We start from the raw sequence: 26152 nt of genomic DNA, 5'->3' as shown, positions 1-26152 counted from the left end.
TTTCATACCTCGATTTGTTGCAGGATATCTATAACCACATCAGGGATGGAAGGGTTGGCATCCAGCTTGGCAGAACAAAGTGAAAGCTGACGAATAAGGCTGCCCAGTTCCCTACACCGAGCAGGAATCGGCTGCTCCCCTCGGTCAGTAAATTGAGTGACAAACATCTGTAAGGCACGAATAGCTCCTCGATGGGCAGCCGCCAGCCTAGACACTGCCCATGACTAGAAATAAACAAGATGTGAGAAGTTATGTCAATATTCAAAACTAACATTAACCCAACCTTTAACAATATTTGTAGTGTGCCTTCTATGTAAAGTGCTTCCTATTGTGCAAGTTTTTCAGAGGACTGTAAAGCTTCTTTAAGTTTTAAAATAGCAAATTAAGTCTTTTCCATTTTTTTGTTGTTTTGTTTTGTTTTGTTTTGTTTGAGATAAGGTCTCACTACATAGTTCAGGCTGGTCTTGAACTCACTATGTAGCTCCAACTGGCCTCCCAGTGATCCTCAGCCTCCCAAGTGCTGGGATTATAGGCATGTGCCACCACGCCCAGAAGTCTTTTCCTTTCTATTCTGTTCTTTTTACTAGCAGCAATAGGAATCTATTTTCAGAACCCATTCCTTAGAAAGCACTTCCATATTCAGAGTATTTAAGGTGCTCATTCTTTAACAGGTTTCTACCAGCACTGAAATAACATTAGTGCAGAGAACCCATATGCAGTACTAATAAAACACTGGAAAACATACTTTATAAATAGGTATTAATCATACTTTAATTACATCATACCTTCTTGGTGTGTTTAGTTTTATGTGGACTCAACTTATCCAATTCTTCCTGGATTTCTTTTACCTGTTTTATAAAGGAGAAAAATGAAAATTTCACACCTTCCCATTGGTCTTTTTTTGTTTTTGTAGAATACTGTATAGCTGTCTTGTGCAAATATAACTATTATTAATTCAATTGAAAATGAGAAAAGGCTCCAGTTCAAGATGGTGAATAGAGCAGTGTTCACCTTCTATCTTTTGGTGCCCAGCGTACGAGGACTTTAACGCGAAGAAGCGATGGTGGAGGTAACTCTTAAAAGGCAGGGGCCAGATCATCATGTCCTACATGCCACTCTAAAGGATTTAGTTTTCATTCTGTAAAGCTGCTCTAGTCTTTTAAGCAACAGCCTAACACGGTAAGTTTCATATTTTAGAACAATCTCTATGGCAGCAGTATAGAATAAGGACCCAAATAGAACTCAAACGAGAATATAGAAGGAAATATAACTCAGGCATTTTCTTTCAAATGAAAAAGTAGTTTTTGGTTCAAGCAATGAAATAACATGACTTCAGTGACCAGGAAGGTGTTAAAGGTTAAAACAAATTTTTCCTTTAAAAATCTATCACAACATAAACAATGCAAATGCTTATTTATCAACCACTATAGATGTCTTGAAAGACATTTAACATAATCTTCATTCTTTTTTTTTTGTTTGGTACTGGGGATTGAACTCGGGTCCTTGCACTTTCGAGGCAGGCAGAGGAACCACTGAGCTAAATCCCGGGCCGGTCTTCATTCTTTATAAACTAGTTTTTTTGGTTTTTGTTTTAGTACTGGGGATTGAACCCAAGGCCTTCAGATGTGCCTCATACCTAGCCCTTTCTTTTTTTCTTATTGACTGATTGATTGAGACAGCCTTGCTAAGATGCTAATTTGCCCACGCTGAACTTTCGATCTTCGTGCTTCAGCTTCCCAGAGTAGTGGGATTACAATCATGTGCCATTGTGCCCAGCCATAGTCTTTATTCTTTGCCATTTAATAAAGGATAATCAAATTATGCTATCTACTTTCTAATAATAAGCCTGTGAACTGAAGGGAAACTAACAAGGTCCCTTCCACAAAGACCAGGGTTTATACCTGTGAACCAAGGGTTTTAGGGTAACTGGTCGACGAGACTTCAATGCACAAGTATGTGCTATGTAACATACAGTATATGCATGTTTTTGAAAGGGGCAAGAAATACAACTTCTACTAGATTTTCAAGAGTCTATAGCCTCAAAGAAGCAAGAGGTTGACGCTTCCCACAAAAAACACACAAATGTAAAGGCAGATGACAAAAAGAATGAGAATTACTCGTTCTTATGTTCAGGAAATTTAACCTCAAAAATCCTTTAGAATTCAGAGGACAGTTTGGGGGCCAATCTTTCTGAGATAAAAAGAAAGCTTAAATTCTCTAAGAAAGCAATACACAAGGCTGACTCTCCCACTTCTCCCTGGGCTTCCACACCTGCTGCTGGAGGACATAAAGCATCCGGGCACAGCGAATAGTCTGCTCCTGTCTCCTGACACGGATCCGCTGCTCTTCATCTGGATCCAAAGCTTCTTCTAGTCTATCTGAAAATATTTTCCCCCAAAAGCAGATTATAAACCACAGAAACTCACAAAAACTTCAGTTACCTAAAGGGTAATAAAGTTGAAGATCTCTAATTTTATTACAAAAAAAATGAAGCTGATGTAACAGAAATTTTCATTTTTCACCAGTGAAGAAACCAGGGATGAGTGAGGGGGCCTGTGTACAGACTCAGAAATGGAAGAGACAAGAAGACAGTGACAAGCTCCTCTCCAAACCAGAATTTCCTCAACCAAATCCCACTGGATGGCTTCTTTACTATGAAGCATTTTGTACTACTTTATGCTTTCTTTTTTTTCAAAAAGCTCTTTATTGAACTACACTGGCTCCTCAATTTACAACCTTCTGGATAAACAAGGAAAATATAGGATCATCTATACTCATGTAAGATTCACACAGCAACTCCAATTTGTAGGCTGGGCCCTCAGTCAGTCCACATATGAAGTATAGCCTACAGTGGGAGAGGGGACAGGCTAGTAGGGCAAACTTTTTAGGGAAAGGTGGCATGGGTCAAACTCCAAACTCAACCATCTTGTCATGAATGCTCATATTTCTAGGGAACCAATACCCAGCAGAATACAATGAAACTTGGTGGGGACTGGAAGGCCCAATGAATCCATCTGAACTGTTATGCACACATGGCATGTTATCAAAGGAAGAATCTAATTTTTCTCACCTTTTTTAGTTACCTCTTCAATTTTATGGATGCAACTGCTCAATTCTTTCTGGAGTCGCTGAACTTCTAGCAGGCTTTTCTGTTCACATAAGTTTTTGTGGTCACTTATCCTGGGCTGTGGATGTGGTCCTGGATCACGGGTAGGTGGCAAATTTGGCAGGGTAAGATCTGGCTGTCCATGATGAGATGTGTACACATATACTTTGGCACCTGAGCTGGAAATTCCTATTTCAGATGGCTGGTGGCTGCACTGATGGATTTCTTGATTCTTTGAGTCTTTCCTTTCTATCCGGTCAGATATTTTATATTTGGTATGTCCACATTTCTGAGAACTTTGGGGCTGACTTCTGGGATAATGTTCTTTTATAAGTTCTTCAAATTGTCTTCGTTTTACATCTCTTTTGGCTAGGTGGACTGCATAGCTAAGTTTCTCTTCTGATATTACAGAAAATGAAACAGAACTGCTTAGGTCAGGGCCAACTCTAAAATCTGAGTCTTTACAATATGATTCATTATACGAGTGCTTCAGTTTTTCAATTCTAATTGCATGTGGGCAAGAATATCGGATTGCCAAGTTGTTCGGATGTGTAGGAACATTCCTATTAAACTGCAGCTGGTTCTTTAAAATAGTAAGTAAAAGTAAGCACATATTAGAAAAATAACATATTATATAGTTAGTATATATGTATACATAACCAAGTTTCTAATATTTCACTCATAAGATTATTTATGTGAAGAGGTATTTTTCTGTTGTACTAATTAGCCACTTTCCTACACACTTTAGTTCATCACATAGCCTAGGCGAAATCCTACAATCATCCAGTCCTACACTATAATATACTTCTGTTTATTATTACCAACTTGGGAATCTTCCTCTAAGTCAACCTGGAAAACTTCCAGCAGCAACCAATACATTCTTCAACTCCTGATTATGGATTTCTGTCCTGTTTCAAAGTGTCAGGGTCTAGCAAGTGAGCAATACAATCCACTAGAGCTTTCCCAAAAATTGCTGCACACAGCCACACCAGATTGAAGCCATCTGATGACATCTTCTACATCTTTTATCCTGTACCTACATGTACCTTGCTCTAAACAGTTCACTTACCCAACATTTATGCAGATTTAAGTCAGTCTTCATCGTAACACATACAAGCTTTGTTTTTTACACTTTAACATAAGCATGTCCCCACAGTCCTTCCTATAGTTTATAAAAATTATTTTTTATGGTTACATTTTCCAAAAGCCAGAGAATAGTCTTTTCATGCTTAACCTAAATATAATCTTATTATTAAACATTTATATTGTTTAGTTTTTCCAGTGATAGAAATATTACTTCAGCTAATATCTCCATATATTTAGACTTTCATTTCTCCTTTTAAATTATGTCTTTAGGATAAATGATCTGCTCTGGGATTACTAGGTCAAAAGAAATAAACAATTTTGTGGCTTTAAATCTTTTAAATTATTTCAATAGACCTGTCAAAGACAACAGGAGAATGTACATCTCCAAACTCAGTGAATTCTGTCTCATGATGTTTTTATCTTGAAGATGGCTCCCCAACTCTCACTATAAATGTGTTTATAAAATACTCTGGGAAAAAAATGTATAGAAAAACTTCACTAAACAGTGAAAAAAACCTGAAGGGTACACAGACTGATGAACAGTACTTGTAACTTATAGCCTTGTTTGGGGAAAGCCTTTTCTCTAAACATAGAAATAACCTAAAATACCTCAGAAATTTCATGAAAGTACTAGGGGAAAAAAATGGATAAAATACTAGGGGAAAAACAGATGAATTCCTTTTTAATATGGATGCAAGGAAAGTCTTTTTAACGATCACTCAAAAATCCGTATTCAATACAAGATCAATGATGATGTCTCCGTTAAAACAAAATTAAAAACACCTATCCGGTTTAAATAAGCAATAAAGAAAAAAACCCTGAAACACCAGAAGAAAAGCACTTGCAAATACAAGGTGTATTAGTCACTTTCTCATCACTAGGACAAAATACTTGATATCCTAACTTAAAGAAGGAGAGGTTTATTTGGTTCAGTTTCCATTAGGTTCAGTCCATGGTCATCTGGCTCCAAGGTAGAAACAGCATGGTGGAGGGCATCACAAGGGAAGGCTGCTCACACCATGGTAGCCAGGAAGCAAAGAGAGAAGAGAGGAGCCAGGGACCAGAATACAGCCTCTTTCAGGCCACATCCCCAGTGACTCACCTCCTTTCAACCAGACCCCAAGCCAAATGGCACAGTCAACTATGAACTCATCAATTGACTAATCCAATGAAGACTATATCGCCCCCATGATCTAACCACCTTCCAAAAGCCCCACCTCTGAACATAAGACTTTTAGAGACATTTTTTTTTTTATCTAAATCATTACAAAAGGAATTCCTGGTCTGGGGATATAGCTCAGTGGTACAGCACTTGCTTAGCACGTGATAGGCCCTGGGTTCAATTCCCAGCACCACAAATACAACAGGAAGCAAACAACAACAACAAAGAATATATTTGCTATGCAGTATACTGCTGAGCTCTTCGAAAGGGATTCCTATGCATGAAGTAATCTTTAAAAATTGAAGTGAGAGGGCCAGGGATGTAGCTCAGCAGTGCAGTGCCTGCCTAGTCAGCGAGAGGCCCTGAGTTTGATTCGTGGTACAAAAAAAAAAAAAAAAAAAAGTTGAGATAAGAAAATAAAACTCAATAGAAAATGGGAAAAACACAGAGCAGACAATTTACCAAAAAGATATAAACGTGGCCCTTAAATATATAAAAAACTGTTCAACTTCATAAAATATAAATAAAAATCACACTGAAATACCATGTATTTCCAAAAGATAAACAAATATTTAAAAGTTTAACAATACATGCTGTTGGTGAGTGCTAGCAGAAGACAAACTGGCACATCTCTTTTTTTTTGGTACTGGGGATCAAACTCAGGACCTTGTGCTTGTGAGGCAGGCAGCGGCACCACTGAGCTAAATCCCGGGCCCTTAGCACATTTCCTGCTTGGGGAATTTTGGGTGAATTCATTTGTCTTTTACCTAGCAGTCTCATTTCTAGAATTTATCCTCAGATACACCTTCAATGATACATAAGCTTGCTCATAGCTGTACTGCTTGTAATTAGAAATTACTGGAATCAATCTACATGCCTATATAAATGCCTGAATAAAAGTGAAGTTACAATTACAATGAAAAAAATGAGGAAGCTCTCAAAGAACATCTCTATGAATTGATGTGAAGAGATTTCTTGGATATATTGTTCAAATAAAACAACAAAATACGAAAATATCTGTAGTATGTTACAGATATATGTAAGGAAAAAAGAGTTCATAAGAGAAAATATACATGCATCTGATCATTTGTGCAAAACAAAAGGACAGGAAATAAAAAATTCAAGACTAATGAAATTAGTTATCTACAAGACGTGAGTGAGAACTGGGAGGAAGGGATAGAAGGAATGGGGTGGAGGATAACACTTTTCCGATATATCTTTTGTAAAGGTATATTTGGATCCATGTTAGTATTTCACATATACATGAGATACATAAAGGAAAGAAAAAAAATGAAGTGAGGAAAGAGGGAAGAAAATAAACAAAATCCTTAAGAATTGAAGAAAATCCTAAAAATAAATACAAACAGAAACCAATGAACCAGACTATATTTCAAATGAACCACCACTAAACCACTAAATGTGAAGGTGAAAAAAAAAGGTAACTTCAATAAACTTTTGAACACAGCATTTGGACTATATGCCCTTGGGCTAAAAACAAAAAGTACTCTAAGCAAATACTGGACTCTATTTGGAGTCTTCTTTTTATCAGAGGCATGCATTGCAATTCTAAAATTATTTTTTTATACTCTAGGACTGAGCGATTAAATAAATGTACTGTGGAAAACGGAAGCCAAATTTCATACTCTAGAACAAGGCAGTTCCAAATATGAAATAGTAGATTAGAATTGGGGAGATCTGTGTGAATTCATGAGTTTTCATATAGAGAGAAAAGCAGACAGATACATAGAAAAGAAAGGTGGAGCCCAGTGTGATGATGCACGCCTGTATCTCAGCACCTGAGAGGCCTGAGGCAGGAGGATCGCCATGAACTCAAGGCCAGCCTAGGCTACATAGTGAGTTCAAGGCCAGCCTAAACTACATAACAAGACACCATCTTAAAAAAAAAAAAAAAAAGCAAAAGAAAGGAAAGGTAGGAGGGAAAAATGAGAATGACAAAGAGAAGGAGATAGAGAGAGACAGAGGCATACCTGTATGAATGTATATCTGCATATGAATGTGTAAAAAATATGAAGTGTAAAAATCCATTTGCCAGTTCTGTCCTCTAAGAGGACCTAGGAGGAATGACACACCAGTATTAATAAATATATCTAGTCCTAGTATTGATTTTTAAGTTCTATTTTCTACTAAAGGGACAAAGGTTCCTTAAATAAATGGCTAATTTCAGGGCTACCTTAGGAAAAAAAAACAACAAGCTGGAGTACATTTTTATACCATAAAGTGGTATGAAAGATTAATGAAACTAAGCTAAAGAGACCAGGGGCCAGTTTGAAGTAGTTCTCATTAACCAAATCAGAGACCATTTGAACATCAAAATAAATATTTTCATATCAAAATAATGATAATAAAGAATTATAAACTGTACAACAAAGAAAATCTAAGCATCTGCAGTGAAATAAGTGAGAAGAAAATGGACTGTTCTTCTTTACAGCAGTAAGCCAACAAATAAATGTAGAAGAATGAAATTAGGAAATCACCATTCTGAATGCTAAAACTAACAAGTGAAAGTTTTATGAGTAAAAAGATATTAACATAGTCTCAAAGGCAGACACTTCTAATTACAAAAGGTAAAAAAGCAACTTTACAATGGAAAAACCTGGCAGATACTGCCTTAATGAAATGATTAAAGTCAACATTGACAGCAACTGATACAATATATTTCCTGATACCGTACACTGCAGAATGCACAAGTGCTTAGCATTGTGTTGGTAGTTTCCTTGCCAAAAGTACTTAATCTGAATATAATTATGAGAAGACAGCAGACAAACCAAAACTGATAGAAAATCCTCAAATAAACTGGATGGTAGTCTTCAAGAATGCCAATGTTATACAACATAAAAAAGGCTCAGAAATCAGACTGAAAGAAACTAGAGTCAGTAGTATTGACCACTCATCATCTTGGATTTTCTTTTGCTCTAAAGGATATTACTGCAATAGCTAACAAAATCTCAACAAAAGTCTGTAGCATATATAATAGTATATATTAATGTTAATTTCCTGATTTTGATAATTATAGTAAGAGAATTCCTTGATTTTAGGAGACAGAAGTACTCCGGGACAAAACAGCAGCATGTCTAAAATTTACTCTTAAATAGTTCAGAAAATAATGTGTGCAGAGAGAGGAAATATATAATAAAATTCTAGTGTTTGGAGAATCTAGGAAAAGAATATCTATGAATTCTGAATATTGTTCTTGAAAATCTCCTGTCAATCAGAAATTATGTTAAAATTAAAATATTTTTTCTTTGTAAACAATGAGATATTACTATATAACCACCAGAATGCCTACAATTAAAAAGATAACAGCAAGTATTGACAAAGATGTGAAGCAACTGGAGCTCTCATACACTGTTTTAGTAGGAAAGTGAAATGGTACTACCACTTAGTAAAAGGTCCAATTGTTTATTATAAAACTAAATATACATCGACCCCATGACCCAGTTAATTTTACTTTTAGGTCATTTATCCAAGAGAAATGGAAACACATTCATAAAAAGATCTGTAGAAGCCAAATGTGGTGGTGCATTTTGTAATTAGAGCTACTTGTGAGGCAGAGGCAGGAAATTTGCATGTTTGACACCAGCCTAGGCAACTTAGGCAGACCCTGTCTCAAAATAAAAAATATAGAGGACTGAGGATGTAGTTCAGTGGTAGAGTGCTTGCCCAGTGTGCATGAAGCCTAGGTTCAATCCTTCATGCCACATATATGGAAAGATCTGTACAAGAATGTTCACAGTACCTTACAGATAGAATAATCCCAAACTGGAAATAGCCCAGGTGTCCATCAATTAACGAATGGATGAACAAACTGTTACACTCATGCTATAGAATTAGTAATAGGACTAAAAAGAAACAAACAAACTGATAATGCAATATACTTGCAATATACTGAGATGAATCTTAAAATCTTTATGTCTAGCTGGGTATGATAGTGCATGCCTGTAATCCCAGCACTCAGGAAGCAGAGGGAGGAAGATTACTGTGAGTTTGAGGCCAGCCTGGGCTACATAGTGAGTTTAAGGACATTCTGAACTACATAGTGAGACCCTGCCTGAAAAGAAAAGAAAAACAATCTTTATACCTAGTAAAAGAAACCTCACACAAGAATTTGCATTACATGTTCTCATTTATATGAAGTTCTAGAATAGGCAAAATTAATTTATGATGGAAAACACCAAAATAATGGTTTCATCTAGAGGGTAGGAGTAGGGATTGTTTAAGGAAGGAGCATTTGAGAACTTTCTAGGGTGACATAAATGATCTGTATTTTCAAAGGTGTGGGTTACACATGTGCACGTATTTATCAACTCAGTAAACATGACAACGTACACATTTCAATGTACTCATTTTTATGTAAAATTTACATCAAAGAAAAAACTAGCAAACAAAGAATGAATAAAAATATACAACATACATGCAGAAGTAGGGTACTCATTTCTACAATTGACTTTGAAATGTGTCAAAAAGAATGGCTTAAAGGATGAATCTCTTGGAGGGATGGATCAATGTCTTGGAAGGACAGACAATATTTCACATATAGTGAAACATTAATGGAATCTAGGTGTCCACTGTGACATTCAACTTTGCTGTATGTTTGAAGATTTTCATAATATAATGTTGGGGGAAAGATATTCTGGGGACAACTGAGTAAAACTGAATAAAAACTGGCTATTAGATAATTTTAGAGAATTATTTTCTGCTCATTTTCTTAGGTGTGATAATGGTAGGGGTCTTTAGAAGCCATTAGATAATTTTGGAGAATTATCTTCCGTTCATTTTCTTAGGTGTGATAATGGTATGGGTTTTTAGAAGAATTCTTAAATATTTAAAAATAAAGTGTCATAAGATATACTTACTTTGGTATGGTTTACCAAAAATTTTAGAGATGGCTGGAAGATAGGAAAATAGAACAAATTGCTAACAACTGCTGAATTTAACTTTTTTGGTTTTTTTTACTTTTTCAGACAGGGTCTCACTACGTAGTACCAGCTGACCTTGAACTCACCGTGTAGCCCAGGCTGATCTCAAACTCATAGGAATCCTCCTGCCTCAGCCTGCTGAATGCTGGGATATAGGCGTGCACCACCATGACCAGCTTAACAATTGCTGAATGTAGATGGTGGTTTCAAAAGTGTTCAATGTCCTCTTCTTTCAATTTTTCTTTGTGTTTGAAATATTTTGTAATAAACAGCTGAAGAAAAACAAAACTACCTGAGTCTGAAGTTTCCTGGGGTCACTTGTCCCATCTACTTGGGTACAGGATGTGAGGTGGACACAGGTGGAAGCTGGCTGGCTCAGTCCCATCATGTCAGATAGTGTAGAATAACAGCAAAGACCTCATCAGGCAAGTAAGTATTCACTGACACCATTCCTAAAATGAAACAGAGTTATATTCACATCAACAGCCTTCAAACTAGAGAATAGATAAAAACAAAGTATCATGCTCATATAATATTCTAGAAGTAACCCATAGCAATTGCATACTAAAAGTGATTGCTTAGAGAGACAGGTATGAGTATCTTCCATTTATAAAAACAACCACACTTTTGAAATTCTCAGTTTCAAAAAAGTGGTAAGACACTATTTTAAAAGCAATCACTTGGGCCTTTTCCTTCCAAATTTCAGCATTCAAGGGTCTCCAGTAAGGTATTATTCCTAAAACAGAACTCTGCTATTATAAACTAACAGTTTAAATAGCAGGGCAAGTTTATGGACATACATTCTACATTTACAATTACTAGCTTCTAGCCAAAAAGCAGTATGGTTCATCCTATCAAGTGGCCCAAAACACTCTGTGTGATTCTAAATAAACCTGAGGAATCAGAATTCCCAGACTTAAACCAGGGTCTGCCATTAACTAGCTGAAAGGCCGTAAATCTTCCCCCACCCTATACACATACTCTAAATGAGATCACAGATATTAAAAGTGCAAGGACCTGAGTTTGATCCCCGGTACCAAGAAAAAAAACAAATAAAAGTATTTAGTAAACTGAAAGGGACTATGCCCTTATCATTGCCTCTCTTTTTCTGAAGGCTTCGTAACTTCAATAGCCCTGCCATTTAGGTGCTCATTAAAATGTTATCTCTTATTGTTATTTACCTATTTCGCAGGAATATGTCTCATCTTGCCAGTGAGACAAGGTTCCTTGAGGGTTAAGGGCCTTGTCTTGCTCATCAATTTCCCACAACACAGTACTCTGAGCATAGTAGACAATTTAATTCAACATTTGTAGAGTTAAGCTGATTTTCTGAGAACAGACTAGTTTTAAATACACTGGAGAATTTGTTCTCTCAAAGAATCCTATAGTAAATCAACTGGGAAATTCAAAGTTGAAAAATTCCTAACTTAAGCCTTTGAATAAATCCAAGCTTTGCAGACTGGATTGCTTAAAGATAGAGTTATCTGTAGGAACCTAAAGACAGCTGTCCAATATTCCTTATTCTTAAGACTACAAGACTAGATGGAAAAAGCAGATGGGAGGAACCACATAAGGGAGGCAATCCCAACTGGCTTGACATCACCACAGGTCAGGGGCTGAAGCTGCAGAATAGGCTGTCAATGTGAGGGCAGAGCATCTTCAACTTTTATGTAGCCAGTACTTTCCCCCAGGATGCTTCCATATGCAAAAGGTCCAAAAGGCCATTCTCCAGCAGGAAAAAACTACACGTCCCCAGAGTTCCTAAATACCTCAAGCGATCACACACACACACACACACACTGTACACAGAGTCCAGGGACACACCCACCCCAACTGTTCCCTTATACAAAATCCTGGGATACCCCTTCTTGCAGTTAGCCCATTTCCCGACTGTTCCAAGAAGCCTCCCAGTTTGTCACCCTACATACTCTGGGAGATATCCACAAAGTACTTCCCCCCATCCTGACATCTCTACAACCTGTCCCTTCACCCACAATTCAGGACAACATACCCCCAGCCTGTTCCCTCCCACAGAGCCCCCAGGACACCCCCAACTTGTTCCCTACACCTCTCTCAATCCATCCTCCCCCACACAATTCTCTGTCAAATCATTCCCCCTCACTCTGATTGCAGACACTTCTCTGACCTGCCTCCTCCCACTCTGCTGTGGGTGCTCTCTAAAATGACTGGGGCCTACTTCCTCCCTTGCAACTGGGGGCACTGCCACAGCCATTCTTAACCCAGACACTCTGGGAACATTCTCGTGGGCTGTTTCTTCCCCCACAGACGGTCGACAGCTCCAGAACCTGGCACCAGGGCCACAGGTATAAGACACCCCCACAGCCTGGCCCCTTCCTACCATTCCCAGGACATTCCTACCTCCTGTCTGCTCCCTTGAAGGCTCAGCTCTCTCTGTGGACTGTCTGTTCACTTCGGTCAGGCCTGAGATACCCACATCTACTTCTCCCGAGGACCCAGTCACCTCGACTGCAGCAGGCACACACCCTGCCATGGGAACTCCTACAGCTCCAACCCTCCCCAGTGGCACTGGCATCCTCGAAGCCTCAGGGGAGGGTCCACTGTGCCTTTTCCATAGGCATGAGACATCTTCAGAGCCTGTCTCCTCCTCCACAGATCCAGGACCCTTGGCAGCAGCAGGAGCCTCAGTGGTGTGTCTCCTTCTCCATGTGCCTGGCCATCCCCAAAGGTACTTTCCCTCACCATCCGGGGCCTATGGACACTAGAAGCTGTGGGCTCTCCCATGGCCATGGAAAGTCTAGCAGCCACAGGCATCCCAGAAGTCTGCCTTTTTCCTGAGAAGCCCAAGACACCCTCAGAGAGTGTCTCCTCCACCATGGGCTCAGACAGTCCCACAGCCATGGACATCCCTGTAGTCTGCCTGCTTCCTGACAAGGCTGAGATGCACCCAGAACCAGTCATCTCTCCCATGGGCCCAGGCATCCTGGCATAAGTGGACACCCCCATCCTTGTGGAACTTTTGGCATCTGCCTGTCTCTCCTGGCACAAGCCTGAGCCACTTCCAGAGCCAGTTTCTTCCCACACAGGCCTAGGCACCCTGGAAGCCACACGTCTCCCACCGGCTGGGAATACATCCAGAGTCACAGGTATTCCTACAATGTGTCTCCTTTCTGGTGAGCCTGAGAAATCCCCAGAGCCAGTCTCTACATCCAGAGGACCAGGTGCCTCAGGAGCCACTGGAACCCTGAGAGCCTGTCTGCTTCCCTGGGAACCTGGGAAAGCTCCAGAACTAGGATCCTCTCCCACAGACCACAGCTCCTCAGGAGCCAGAGTCCCCCCTGAATCCCCAGATATTCCGACAGCATGAGCTCCTTCCCACAGGTTCAAAATATCTCTAGAGCTGCTCTCCTGACACATGGGTCCAGACACCCACACAGCAGCAGGCACCCTTCCAGACCTAGGTGCACCCAGAGCTGTGGGTACCCCTGCTGGGGAAGACCTGTGCCTGGCCACATCTGCTGCCTTGGGCATCCTCACCGTCTCAGATACTCCAAGAGCCTGCCTTCTCCCACAGAGACATGAGACCATTCCATAGCCTGCCTCTTCAACCATTGGCCCAGCTGCCCCTAAAGCTCCAGGCACCAAAGCCTCCTGTTCCCCCATGGCTTGCCTCCTTTCCCACAGGCTCAGGACATTCCCACTGTGTGTCTCTTCCACCAACTCAGCCAGAGGAGTTCCCAGAACCTGTTGCCTCTCCCACAAGTCTGGGCCACCACCATAGCTGGTGTCTTCATCCCTGGCTTCAGGTAGCACCAGAGCCTGGGACACCCCTGGCAGCTGTCCTGTTCCCCACAGCCCTGGGACACTCACATAGTCTGTCTCCTTCCCCAAAGTCCTGGGTATCCCCATGGCCTGTTCTATACCCCACAGGTCCTGGGGTACCTGCTGAGAACTTGCCTCCTGCTCCCCAAGGCCAGATGGTTCTACAGCCCGTGCAGCTTCCCGTGACACTGGGTCACCACCAGAGCCCATCTCTACCCACATATCCTGTCCCTTTTCCCTGATTCCTAGATCACCCCCACATCTAGTTTCCTCTTTAGTAGTAGCACGAGGCACCCCTACAAGCTGTCCTGTGCCCCATACGCCAGGGAGAGCTTCAGAGCTTATACCTTCTACCTCTTGTCTCCTTTGCCACATGCCTGGAGCACACACAGATGTAGTTTCCTCCTCCACAGCTCTGGGTACCATCACAGCATCAAGGTTCTCTGTAGCCTGTCCCCTTCTCCATAAGCCTGGGGTATCCCCACAGACTGCCTCTTGTCCCAGAGCCCCAGGAACCTGCACTGACTGTCCTCTCCCCCACTGATATGGAGCAGTCTCACAGCCCATCTTCATCTCAATAGCCTCAGGCTGCCCTACAATCTGGGGTCCTTCCCAAGGACTTGAGATAAGCGCACAGCCTAACTCTTCCATAGCTCCAGGATCAACTACAGGAGGAGGCACCTTCCCAGCCTGTCTGTGCCCACAGGAGCCTGAGGCTCTCTCACTACCTGGCCCTAACCCCGTGGCTGTGGACAGTCCTGAGACCTGGGGGAATGCCCTAACCTGTCCTCTCACCCACGGTCCCGTGACTCCGCCTCGGCTTGTTTCTACCCAGGAGGCTCGGCCAGGGATACCCTTTTCGACTGGCCCTTCTCCTGCAGGCATAGGATGGAGTTCCACTCTACTTCCTACCCCACATCCTGAAGCGGCCCTCATAGCCTGTACCTTTAACCACAGTTCCAGAATGCTCTCATGCCCCATGGCCCTCGGGCGACCTTTTTCAGAGGCCCGGGGATTGCTATCGTCTGCCTCCTCTTCCTCAGATCTAGTCACCCACACAGACCCAGCAGGCCCCACCACCTCAGGCTCGCCCACAGCACCGTTCACCCACACAGCCTTGGGATCCCTTGCAGCCTCAATGGAGCCTGCAGTCCCAGGCGTCCCCAGAGTCTCGTTCTCCCCAGCTGCGTCGGCAATCTCCGCAGCCTGCCTCTTCCCCCACAGTCGCTGACAGTCCTGCAGCCTTTCTGCACTCTTACGCCACGTTTTCCATATTGAAGACCTCGCCCTGCGCCTAGCTCCACAGCCTCGGGATGCCCCTGTACCCCATCTCCTTCCCCACGGCAGCCCGGACCTGCTGGGCCCTACACAGTGACCCGGTATCTTCGCCGCTAACTCGCCCCGGCTCGGCCTCAGTAAGGCCCCGGGGCCAGTCGCCCTACTCATAGCTCCAGGACAATTCCCTTTGGCAACGTAGACCCGGGGCACTTTCCGTTTTATCATCCGGCCCCCTACACTGCTCCACGCAAGCACTCACACACTCAGCTCCCGCTCTCGCAGCCTTTCTCTCCTTCCCAGCCCCCCCACCCCTCCCAGTCTCGGGCTCCCGCCCCCCCCCCCGTGCCGGGCCCCCTTAAAGCTAGACAGGAGAAAAGGTAATTAGGGGAACGGAGGACCAAGGTCTGTCCGGTTCAAGGTCTCCTCTCTCCCAGGTTCACGACGCCTAACGCTGCTTCCCAGAATCCCCCCAGCCCGGGCCCAAGCCCACCTGGCCTGGGGTGAGGCACGACTACCAAAAGGCGGGGGGGGGGGGGATCCTCGAAGTAGGCCTGGCTTCCGGCCACTCGCCCAGTCGTCATAGCAACAGGCGCAAAGTGGATTGGGAGCAGTTAGAGCAGCCGAGCCACTTAAGGGTCTAGGGGTCGCACAACAGCAAGTTTTGCAATCAGTGTCCCTGGGGCTGAAACCAGAACCAGATTGGCGCTTACAAGCTCGCTTTTGGGAGGGAAGTACCCTGAAAGAACTGAGAAACGGGAGCAGGAAGACAAGGCAGGTGAGTTATGGACTGCACAGGATTCCGTAGCACCGACTTCCCGAGCTCCGCCCTACCACCACCCTCCGGAAACGGCTTCTGCCATCCCCACATGGGCCCCGCCCTCTAGCGACGGAACCTCAGGGCTCCTCCTCCGCTAAGTGTTTGCTGTCCCTATGGCTGTCTACGAAGAGGTGCGTGTGTCCGGCTTCGAGGAATTCAACCAGGCTGTGGAGCAGCACCAGGGCAAGACCATTTTCGCCTACTTTAGCGGTTCTAAGGATGCTGAAGGAAAAAGCTGGTGTCCTGACTGTGTGCAAGGTGAGGCCAGGACTCAGGGGCTACTGCCCAGAAGTGGTAGGAAAGCAGAGCCTATGTCCAGAACGCAGGGTAAAGTACCAGAGGAGGAAGGCTTGGTCCCGGAGATCCACGGAGTATGTGAGCTTCTCGTCTCCTCCTGTTAATTCCCTGCACGCCTTGTCCAGGGTGCTGCGCCTCTACCATCCGACCCAGATGATCTTGTAATCCAGTTCTTTAAAATTTCTCACTTCCTCAAAGTCGTGTTTTAGAGGACATGAGCTGGTCTCCTTTTAGTCAGCAAATACGCCTTCCATTGTTCTGGGAGTGTGGCATGAGGACAATGAGGATTTGGACTTGGGTCTTTACTCTTAAAAGAGGCTCTAAGACCTGAAGAGAACAACCTGACTTCTGTTAACTTCCTGGGCTAACTCAAAGTTTAACCGCAGGTGAAAGTCTGAGTACTTATCAAGACCTGGGGGAGAGGAGGGGACTGTAGAATTGATGTATGATTTTATATTAATTTTTAAACAGCTGAACCAGTCGTTCGAGCAGGGCTGAAGCATGTTAGTGAAGGATGTGTGTTCATCTACTGCCAAGTAGGAGAAAAATCGTAGTAAGTAGCAATATGTGCTATATTTCAGACGTGCACTAGACTCATGCAAACTTTGGTGGAAAAGGCCTTAGAGATTTACTCAGGGTCTGTGTTCTAAGGTAAAGTCTAATAATTAAACAATTAGAACCTCTTACATTAAAGTTTACATCGTGAATGTTTCAGCTACTTGAATTGAGAGTAATTCAAAATATGTGGCCTAGTGTAAGTTCAAAACTTAACTGCTTTACATTTATTTTATATCTTAAGTCAGTTTAATTAAAAATTCTGCAGAGGGTATTGTCATAGTCCTCAAGGTTTTTTAAATGTTTACAAAATAATTACTAAAACCCTAAATGTAGGAATATATGAAATACTAAGCAAACTGTAATAAATCAAGAATTTTCTTGATCACTTTTTCTTTGTGGAATAGTTGGAAAGATCCAAATAATGATTTCAGAAAAAAACTGAAAATAACTGCAGTGCCTACGCTCCTGAAATATGGAACGGTGAGTACCTTTACGTTGGGGCTGTAATTCACTGAAACTTTTAACTTGTTCTAGGATCTTTGGAAGGATCTTAACATTTCAAGTATCACACTGCCTTTCATAGTGCATTAAAAACATACAACTTGGCTGTCCATTGCCCTGAACAATCCCAGTAAACTATGAATAATGGAAATAAATAGGTCTTTTTCATATTTTTGAGCCACTTTAACAATTCTACACTGAGAAAGTTGGTTGACTCATAATTCCTTAAAGCACTTGCATGAATAGTTTTCTACTTAAACCATTACTCAGGTTGAAAGGGCATCTCCTCTGTTTCAGTCATGGCCCCTGGAATACTAAACAGTTGACGGAAAAGGGATGGCATTGGGCTTGTTGATTCCTGTTTCAGTCTGGAGCTTCCTGGTATTTGGGGCTTAAGGCCCTTGAGCCAAGTATTTTAATGATTCATCTTAAGACAAATAACTGTTTCATAAAACTTGTTATAACTAGTTGGTAGTTTCTGAATGGCATAATTTCTGTGTTCAAAGATTAATGTCATCAAAGCAGAACTCACACCACTCCTAATAACATTTTACAAAAGTGGCTAACACTTTTCTTTTCTTACAGCCTCAAAAACTGGTAGAATCTGAGTGTCTTGAAGACAACCTTGTGGAGATGTTGTTCTCTGAAGATTAAGATTCAATGATGGCACTTGTGTCTTGATTTCCTGGTTTGCTCTAGTATAAAAGAAACTTTGTACTTCCTTTGAATTCACGTTGGCAATAAATAAATGGTGTTAAAATCAGTGTATGTCTAAGTAATAAATAATGCTATCAAAATACAAACCTTCAGGGCCAGGGATTTAGCTCAGTGGTTTCGCCACCTGCTGCGCAAGCACAAGGACCCGAGTTTGACACCCCGTACCAAGAAAAAAAAAAAAAAATACAAACCTTCATCTGGCTTGTAACATATGGTATCTCAAAGATACGAGTAAAATAAGTTTTCAGCAGTGGCAGTAATGGTTCAAAGAAACAGATTGGAGGTGACAAATAGCTAAAAGCTCCCAATAGTAACTGGACAGCCTATCCCAAAACTCTGAAGGGATAAGGATCTTTTACCTTAAATTCCTTGAATTTGCAAAGGAATTGATATTCCTAAAACCCCTTCCTTGTCTTTGGAATGTAGAACTTAACCAAACTACTGAGAGAAAGTATAGCATACCTAATGCAGTCTTCTTAAATCAAGCAGATTTTACAGCTGTCTGAATGTGCTTCATTTGGGATGAGGCAGGGGACAAAAAGGAAATGGAGACTACATAACCTAGTGATGGGAAGAACTTCAGCATGTGAGTCAGACACACTGATTCTACCACTTACTACATGTGTAACTTGTGAGTTACTTAAGCTGTCTAAACCTCAGTTTCCCCCTTTACAAAGAAGGGTAATTCTGTCACTATTATGAGAATGCATTGAAAGCATTTAATGTAGCACCTGGCTTTTGGTACTGGCCAAATAAATGTTAACTTTCCCTAATAAGCAGAAGCATTTGAGGCACCTCATCTTTGTCCTAATTTAAGGTCAAAGCAATTAGCAATTTACCACCAATCTTCTCTCTCCATCACCAGTGTAGCAACATACCAATGATTCTACATTAAAGCTATCTTGCAAAACGGGTAATACAGATCACGTCCTCTTCTGCGGAATATAAGAACCTTTATATACTGCACTTCCTGCTCTGACTTAAGAGATCCTTAACTCCAGTCCTCTCATTCTGTAGATAAGACATATAGACAGCTGATGTGAGAGACAGTTCCAAAGATGGACTTGCCCAAGGCACTATCATATATCAGAAACAACTAGGCTGAGAGTTTTGTGTACTTGGTACCCCACCCTTCTCCCATGCCCATCACTTCCATAAACAGATCTAAAGCACTTAACATGTCCATTCTTTCCTGTTGATTGTTAAATGCTAATAAAAACTTACAAATTCACAGGATAATCAAAGTAGAACAATTCTGGTTCAACAATCTATTAACAATAAAAAAGCTGGATTAAAAAGCACATTAAAGGTTCCAGGTGCTACCACAATAAAGGTAGGCAGGAAGAGGAGTCTTATTTTATCTTCACTGTACAATGAAAAACATTATATACATGTCTTAAGACCCTGAGCTCTTTCCAGCTGTTCATTTTCCTGATGTGTTATTTTGCTGTTGTTGTTCTGCCAGGGCTTGTTGAAGACGCATCCGCTTCCGGGAATAGTGCTGCCAGTGTAGAATCTGCTGTTCATCAATGAATTTCGCACACTGAGCATTCACCAGCTCCTTTCGGAAGTGTTCATATTGGAGCAGTTCTAACATATGTAAACACTGAGGGTACCTGGGTTTAAGTTATAGGTTAATGATCAACATAATTTAAGTCAATAATGCCAAGTTTTAATTTGGTTACTCACTTAAAATTGTCTTTAGTCTATAATTTCTATTAACATTAATTCAGTACATTGAGCATAGATTTTTTTTTCCCTCTGCTTACACAGAAAAGCTAGTCACCAAAACTTTAAGCAAAAGTTTTAAGCAAAACTTTCAAAAGTGGGAAAATTTAAATTCAAAAAGAACAACTTGTTCAAGACTACACAACACAATAACTAGTAAGCAGAGTCGAAATTTGGAGATAAATGATGACATTGCATTCTGGTAGTTTCTAGGGTGAGAAACATGAACATTAATATGTGCATAACTAATAACTTGGTTTTCCATCATTAGTGATAAAAAGACAAATTTTATTTAAAAGTAAATCAACTTCAAAAAGAACTAAGTCCAAATATTGTGCTCTAGTTTTCCACAGGGATTATGGCAATTTGAAATTACTTTATGTATACTCTAAGACTGAGCAAATAAGTATATTTTAAGTGAATAAAAGAGAGCCAAATTTTGGGCTATCAGAAAAGGAGTTACAGATGGGGCGGTGGGCTGGGGACGGACCCTAGAGTGAATCCATATCACTGGGCTGGAATTGAAAATCTCAGTCAGTATGTACTCATGAGTTTTAACACACATATAGGAGAAGACAGAGATATGTATGTGTGTACATATATACACATATATACAAACACATAAAGTTCTAATGTATATGGTAAAAGGGCCTAGAAGAAATGATTCTGGGGTACCAATGACCACACTTACTGTCCATTCATGTTTTTCAAATAGCATTTTCCATGGTATTTTGGAGAAATGGTTAATTCCAGGGCTAGGGTCAGGAAAGCATAAGATAAACTTGGAACATTATATAATACTAAATATAAATACGGATATGTCAAAAGTACTCAGGAGCCAATTTGAAGATGCTCCCAGTCTAGAATAATTTAAGCAAGAAAAGAACGTAATTGCAATCCACAGAATAAAAATCCAAAAGTCCATACTGATATAATTGTTTTTAATAAGTAACAAGGGAATGTTCTTCCTTACAATAATATCTCAAGTAATAAATGCAAAATGATGGAATTAAAAAACCTCAGTAAAAATTGTTTCAGGCAAGTATCTTCAATAATGCTAAAGTTAGTGGGCAAAAAGTTTATGTAATATTTAGTCTCAGTATTTTCCCATGAGACACATACACAAGGAAAATAACTCTATATGGAGAAATCTAAAAGACACCATATTGAGCAAGTGATCAAAATTAACATCACCAATAGTAAGACAGACATCATGTTACTCCTAATAGGATATACCAAGAACACAGCACTTCTGAATAAGTCAGAGGTTTAAAAAAAAACACCAAGGAACACAGATTAAAGGAGACTAAGAAGACATAACAAAATGCACCTTATGAGCCTAGACTGAAGATTACTACATATAGGAGACCACTGGAACAACTGGCAAAATCTGAATGGGATTATGTAATAAGATAACATTAATGTTCTGATTTTGATCATTGTACTGTGGTTATACAAGGTGTTAACATTTAAAATATCTGGGTGAAGAATACAAGAAATTCTCTTTATTCTTCCATCTATTGTCTAAGTGCAATTATTTCAAATTGAAAAGTAAAATTTAAGTAATGGAAAATACATTAAAATTAAATCATACAGGGAAAACAGAGAGCCAGAACTGTAGAAATGATAAGAAACCAACTGAAGTTTGGGAAATAGACTGTAAACTAGAGCAGTCTTTCTTAAACTTTAATATGCACACGAATCAATTCTTAAAATACAGACTCGGGTTCAGAAGGTCTGAGGTGTAGACTGATCTCTGCACTTCTAACAAGCTCCCAGATGATACCAACACTGGAGGTCTCAAGACATTAAATAGAGAGCCATGTTAAGGCTGATACTATGCTGTCCTAAGGTTTGCTTTTTACACTCCGAAAACAAACAGTGGCCTGTAATTGTTGGTAGCCTAACCTAAAATACTCTATTCACACTGCCCTGACTAAATCCTTTTCATAATAGCAACAGTAGTTAAAAAGATTTGGATCCAAGTACCAGCTGGGTGGCCTTGAGAAGGATACTTAACCTAAGAGTTCAGTTTCTTCATCTGTTAAAAAATTAATGTGAAAACCAAGAAAATGGTCTCCAGTAGCATTTAGTCATTTAGTCAATAACCGGAATTTAGACGGGCAGTGATCATTTATCATATCAAACTTGAAAATAATACTCAGAATGCATTAGATGACAGAATTAGAAATTATAAAAATTCTCTGAAAGGCTACAATATTCTCTCATAGGCTACAAGTTAACAAGATGAAATAGAAGAGGTACAAAAACAAAGTCTTGCATTTAGATTTTTTTTAAAGAAACAAGATAGAAATGGAGAAGTCAAATGACAACATAGATGAAAATAAAGGATTTTAGTTGACACAAATCTCCCACCAAGCCAACAGTGGGCTCGGCTCCTCTACCCTCCCTAGCTCTAAATAAATAAATAAATAAATAAATAAATAACATCAACCCAAACTGAATTATTAGAAATGTAACATCCATATGATGAAAAGAAATGCCATTTGGTCTACTGTGCCATGGCCACAACTGAAGCCCATGTTTAGTTTCTGGTTGAATGGGCTAAGGCCCAAGTGCCAACTATCCAAAGGAAAGTGCCTGGACTCATGGGAGAAGTATGGAAATCATAATTACGAAATGACTAAAGTAAGCTAAGAAAAAGATGTTACCGTTGCAAGTACTAGTTCTCAATGGAGAAGACCAACTGGTAGATAATGTTTACAAGAGGCAGGTGCCCTCAGCTCCAGCCAGTTAATGATTTGGGAAAATGAAGACCTGGGGTTACTAGCGCTTCCTGATTTTTAAAGAGTAGCTGGAAATCTGAATTGTTATATAAAGCCTTACATCTTTAAATGTTGGCTACTATTTAAAAAAATCTAAAACTTTGTGCAGACTGGATGAAATACCTCAATGGGTTAATCTGCAACTTTTTTTTCTTGGTGGTGGTGGTGGTACAGAAGATTAAACCCTGAGCCTTTACACTGGACTACATCCCCAGCCCTTTTTTATTTTGAGATAAGGTCTCATTAAGTTGTGCAGGCTGGGCTCAAATTTGTGATCCTCCTGCCTCAGCCTCCCAGAGTGCTGGGATTACAGGCATGTGCCACCACATGCAGCTTTTTGAATTTAAGTGTCTATATAGCTGTTGTCTCCAAGAAGGAATAGGCTGATTCTGGATGAATCCAAAAATGAAAATAGGAACAGGTTAAAGCTTCAAGAAGGTATTATCACAATGTAAGAAAGATGTACGCTTTGTCTCTTCAGAAAAGTGATTTGAAGAACCACTTGAAACATTTTCCTCTCAAACTTTTGTTTTTTTCTTTTTTTAAAGTTTCACTATTGCTTTTTGATTACCTAAGACAAAGCAGAGATGTGAATTTAAGGTTTTTGGGGTTTTTTACCATGACAGTGGAATTAGATTGTGGATATAATATGCTTGCCATTTAGTCTTAAAAGTGTCTGTTGAACAACCTGAACGGTATATATGTGTGTGTGTATTTTGTTTGGTTTTGCTTTGTTTTTAAAGTCAGTAAATGGATGAGAACCATGTAGTACCCTGCTTGGCACACAGGAGGTCCTAAAGAAAAGATAACATCTCAGCTGACGCACACCTGTAATCCCAGCATTTGGAAGGCTGAGGCAGGAGGATTGCTGCACATTCAAGGCCAGCCTGTGCTACACAGTGAGTTCAGGAACAGCCTAGAATACATAGCAAGACCCTGTCTCAAAAAACAAAAACAAAAAAAAAAAAGAAAGGAAGCAAGGAAAGAGAAGGTTACCTCCTCCAGAAAACACCTGTTTAAATATCACTTTCTGAGCATTGTTTAATGGAAGGCTAATGAAAAGATCTAAGTAAAGTAGTATGTTCTGGGATTTACATTTTTGAGAGACTTAAATTGGCTTCTGTGTAAGAAACTGATTTGCTTTGTCTGGTTTGAGGACAGCAGAGTAAGAATGGGAGGAGGAAATATGGATGGGGTCAATGTTTGAACAGTATGCTAGAAGACGTTCAAGCAAACCAAATTCTGAAAAAGGCAAAACTGTTTTCACCTCTCCAAACACTAAAAGAGACCAACCCCCTCCAAGATAGAGATAAAAGTGTCTTATATTAAGTGGTAACCACCAGAAGGGAATAGATTTAAAATATATTTTTTCCAATGTGAAACTAAGTCTGCTAAGTATCAGTGCTTTGGATTACAATAAAGAATATACATATTTAGGATTAGAAAAAGTAAACTTACTTTAGATACTTGGCATATTCTGGTTCTTTCCAGTAAAGCAAGTACTTAAGATAATTAACAAAAGCTTTGTCTTTGAAGTAACCTCTTTGGGCAAGAACTGAAAGTAAAAAAAAAAAAATTTTTTTTTTAATTTTTTAAACTGTAGGTCAAACAAACCCTTGGACTCCTGACTTATATCCCTAATATAAAGAATCTATTTAACATCCCCACTACCAATACATAATGAATTCAAAACACATGTCTTGCTTGCTCAAATATATCAAATTTGTTTGCTGAAATATATCTACAGGCCAGCATAAGTAAAATCCCATTCAATTGAGAATGTATAACGAGGAAGAAATTTTATTATTTTATCCGAAAAAAAAAAAAAAAAAAGAATGTATACCGAGTTCGATCCCCGGTACCAAAAAAAAAAAAAAAGAATATATAAAGGTAAGTGCTGTTATGCATTGCATTCCTACACTTGATCTTAGCCAAAAGGCCGATGCATTTCATTCCTTTTGTCAGAAATCAGTAACAGCTAGCAGCTACTCAATGAGTTGCTCAATAACTCACAATTAAGGTAATTTGGGTTGGCTAAACACTGAACAAATTCCAACTCCAACTGAAACCGAAGTCGATTTCCAGCATCATCTAGGAGAGAAGATAGCAAGCATTATTCAAAATAAAGATTAGCATATGCAACAATTTTGTAAAAAGGAAACAGCAAGGATCCTAATGCTGAGATACACTCTTCTATGAAAAGCATGTGGTGGACTTCCTAAACTGAGTAAGACAGAAGAAATCTTCCTTAAAAATCTAAGAAAAACAAAGCCCTGATTTAAAGGAATGTTAGGATTATCTCTAAAGTTAAATAGAAGTCATAATAATAATTTTTAAAAACAGGAAAACAAATGGGCATGATACCAAAGACTTGTGAGACATTATATAGGTATGTTAACAGTGATCGCTGATGTAGGTTGTGGTATCTTAACCTTCCCCGATTTTAATATTTTATAACCACATTTGCTCACAGTGATTAAATTGGGCAAAAACTAAATGCTAAGTCAATCAGGAAAAAAGTTCGGAGGGAAAAAGAAACTAATGTATAGGGGATCGTGACAAGACAGGAAGGCGCACATTTGTAATCCCACCTACTTAGGCAACCGAGTTAGGAGGATCCTAAATTCGAAGCCAGGACCAACCTGGGTAATTTAAAGAGATCCTTTCTCAAAAAGGACTGGGGTTTAGTTCAATGGTAAAGCGCTTGCCTACTACTGCAAAACAAAACCATAAAAAAAAAAAAATCGTGAGAGGCAGTAACAGCAGAACGATACACAAGCTTATCTGGGATATCTGAAACATTCAAACTCAAGTGAGAAGTAGAAAACCAATAAAAGGAAACAGTTTAAGATCTGAGTAGTCTACCCTACAAGTAGTCGATGGAGTCGATGTTTGAACAGTACGCTAGAAGAAATGATGTTCGACCAAACCAAATTCTGAAAAAGGCAAAACTGTCTTCGCCCCTCCAGAAGCCAAAAGATCCTAATCCTCTCCCGATGTCAATTCTAACCCTGCAAAGGGATGTCGGCCTGATAGGAAGCCCCTGGGAAGCAGGAGAAGAGGTCTGAGCGAGGCAGCACCTTCTTCAAAGATCCGAGTCTTAGCTCGCTACTCACCTGTCTCCATAGCGACGGCAGCGGCCATAACGAGCAAAGACCCTAAACCACCACCACCACCACCACAGACGGACACCCCCGAATGGCGGGCGGGGGGGGGGGGTTCCGGAAACCACGGTTCTCCCTTCCGGTTGCGGGGCCGTGTGGGATACGGGGGCGGTCATAACCCCGCCCCGAGGTGGTCGGTTCCGCCCATCCCTAGTCTACTTGCCCGGCTCAGTCCCACCTTCGCCGGCTCCTAAACGGCGAGGGGGCGAGTTGT

At 40.5% G+C, this 26152-nt stretch overlaps 4 protein-coding genes across 5 annotated transcripts in view; 1 reads left to right on the top strand and 3 right to left on the bottom strand.

Moving 5' to 3' along the window:
- Nucleotides 1-15918, bottom strand: part of Kiaa0753 (KIAA0753 ortholog) — a 69710-nt gene extending 53792 nt beyond the window's left edge. Inside the window, exons 1-6 of one of the 2 annotated variants that reach the window (XM_087191671.1) lie at nt 15861-15918; nt 10584-10743; nt 3071-3689; nt 2272-2378; nt 786-848; nt 9-224 (exon numbers count right to left, since the gene is read on the bottom strand). In XM_087191671.1, coding sequence (XP_087047797.1) covers nt 9-224; nt 786-848; nt 2272-2378; nt 3071-3689; nt 10584-10679 — 1101 coding nt within the window. In that variant the 5' untranslated portion in view covers nt 10680-10743; nt 15861-15918. Of the gene's footprint in view, nt 1-8; nt 225-785; nt 849-2271; nt 2379-3070; nt 3690-10583; nt 10744-11472; nt 12334-15860 lie in introns of those variants that run through there. The other variant, XM_013076868.3, reaches the window with a different exon arrangement.
- On the bottom strand, nt 12634-15676 carry LOC147823879 (uncharacterized). The gene has a single exon (XM_087191672.1). The coding sequence runs from the start codon at nt 15593-15595 to the stop codon at nt 12812-12814; it is 2784 nt and encodes a 927-aa protein (XP_087047798.1). The 5' UTR covers nt 15596-15676; the 3' UTR covers nt 12634-12811.
- Nucleotides 15919-16233: 315 nt separating the features above from the next.
- On the top strand, nt 16234-18306 carry Txndc17 (thioredoxin domain containing 17). Its single transcript, XM_004857260.3, has 4 exons — nt 16234-16445; nt 16956-17037; nt 17447-17522; nt 18129-18306. The coding sequence occupies exons 1-4, from the start codon at nt 16301-16303 to the stop codon at nt 18195-18197; spliced, it is 372 nt and encodes a 123-aa protein (XP_004857317.2). The 5' UTR covers nt 16234-16300; the 3' UTR covers nt 18198-18306.
- Nucleotides 18307-19499: 1193 nt separating this feature from the next.
- Med31 (mediator complex subunit 31) lies at nt 19500-26078 on the bottom strand. Its single transcript, XM_004857259.4, has 4 exons — nt 25891-26078; nt 24788-24865; nt 24233-24329; nt 19500-19876 (listed from the first exon to the last, which is right to left on the bottom strand). The coding sequence occupies exons 1-4, from the start codon at nt 25916-25918 to the stop codon at nt 19684-19686; spliced, it is 396 nt and encodes a 131-aa protein (XP_004857316.1). The 5' UTR covers nt 25919-26078; the 3' UTR covers nt 19500-19683.
- Between the last annotated feature and the right edge of the window lie 74 nt (nt 26079-26152).

The sequence above is a fragment of the Heterocephalus glaber genome, unplaced genomic scaffold (genome assembly GCF_053883595.1).
Source record: "Heterocephalus glaber isolate CG9 unplaced genomic scaffold, H.glaber_assembly_v1.0 deba00001564, whole genome shotgun sequence".
NCBI classification, from domain to species: domain Eukaryota; kingdom Metazoa; phylum Chordata; class Mammalia; order Rodentia; family Bathyergidae; genus Heterocephalus; species Heterocephalus glaber.
This window is presented reverse-complemented; position numbering and strand designations above follow the sequence as displayed.

Bases quoted from the DNA above. Each gene is read 5' to 3' on its own strand.
- LOC147823879 (XM_087191672.1), bottom strand. From the start codon at position 15,595: ATGATAAAACGGAAAGTGCCCCGGGTCTACGTTGCCAAAGGGAATTGT.
- Txndc17 (XM_004857260.3), top strand. From the start codon at position 16,301: ATGGCTGTCTACGAAGAGGTGCGTGTGTCCGGCTTCGAGGAATTCAAC. The intron at 17,038-17,446 runs GTAAGTAGCAAT...TTTGTGGAATAG, and splicing joins CAAGTAGGAGAAAAATCGTA to TTGGAAAGATCCAAATAATG. The intron at 17,523-18,128 runs GTGAGTACCTTT...CTTTTCTTACAG, and splicing joins CGCTCCTGAAATATGGAACG to CCTCAAAAACTGGTAGAATC.
- Med31 (XM_004857259.4), bottom strand. From the start codon at position 25,918: ATGGCCGCTGCCGTCGCTATGGAGACAG. The intron at 24,330-24,787 runs GTGAGTTATTGA...TTTTACTTTCAG, and splicing joins CAACCCAAATTACCTTAATT to TTCTTGCCCAAAGAGGTTAC. The intron at 19,877-24,232 runs GTAAGTTTACTT...ACTTAAACCCAG, and splicing joins GAATATGCCAAGTATCTAAA to GTACCCTCAGTGTTTACATA.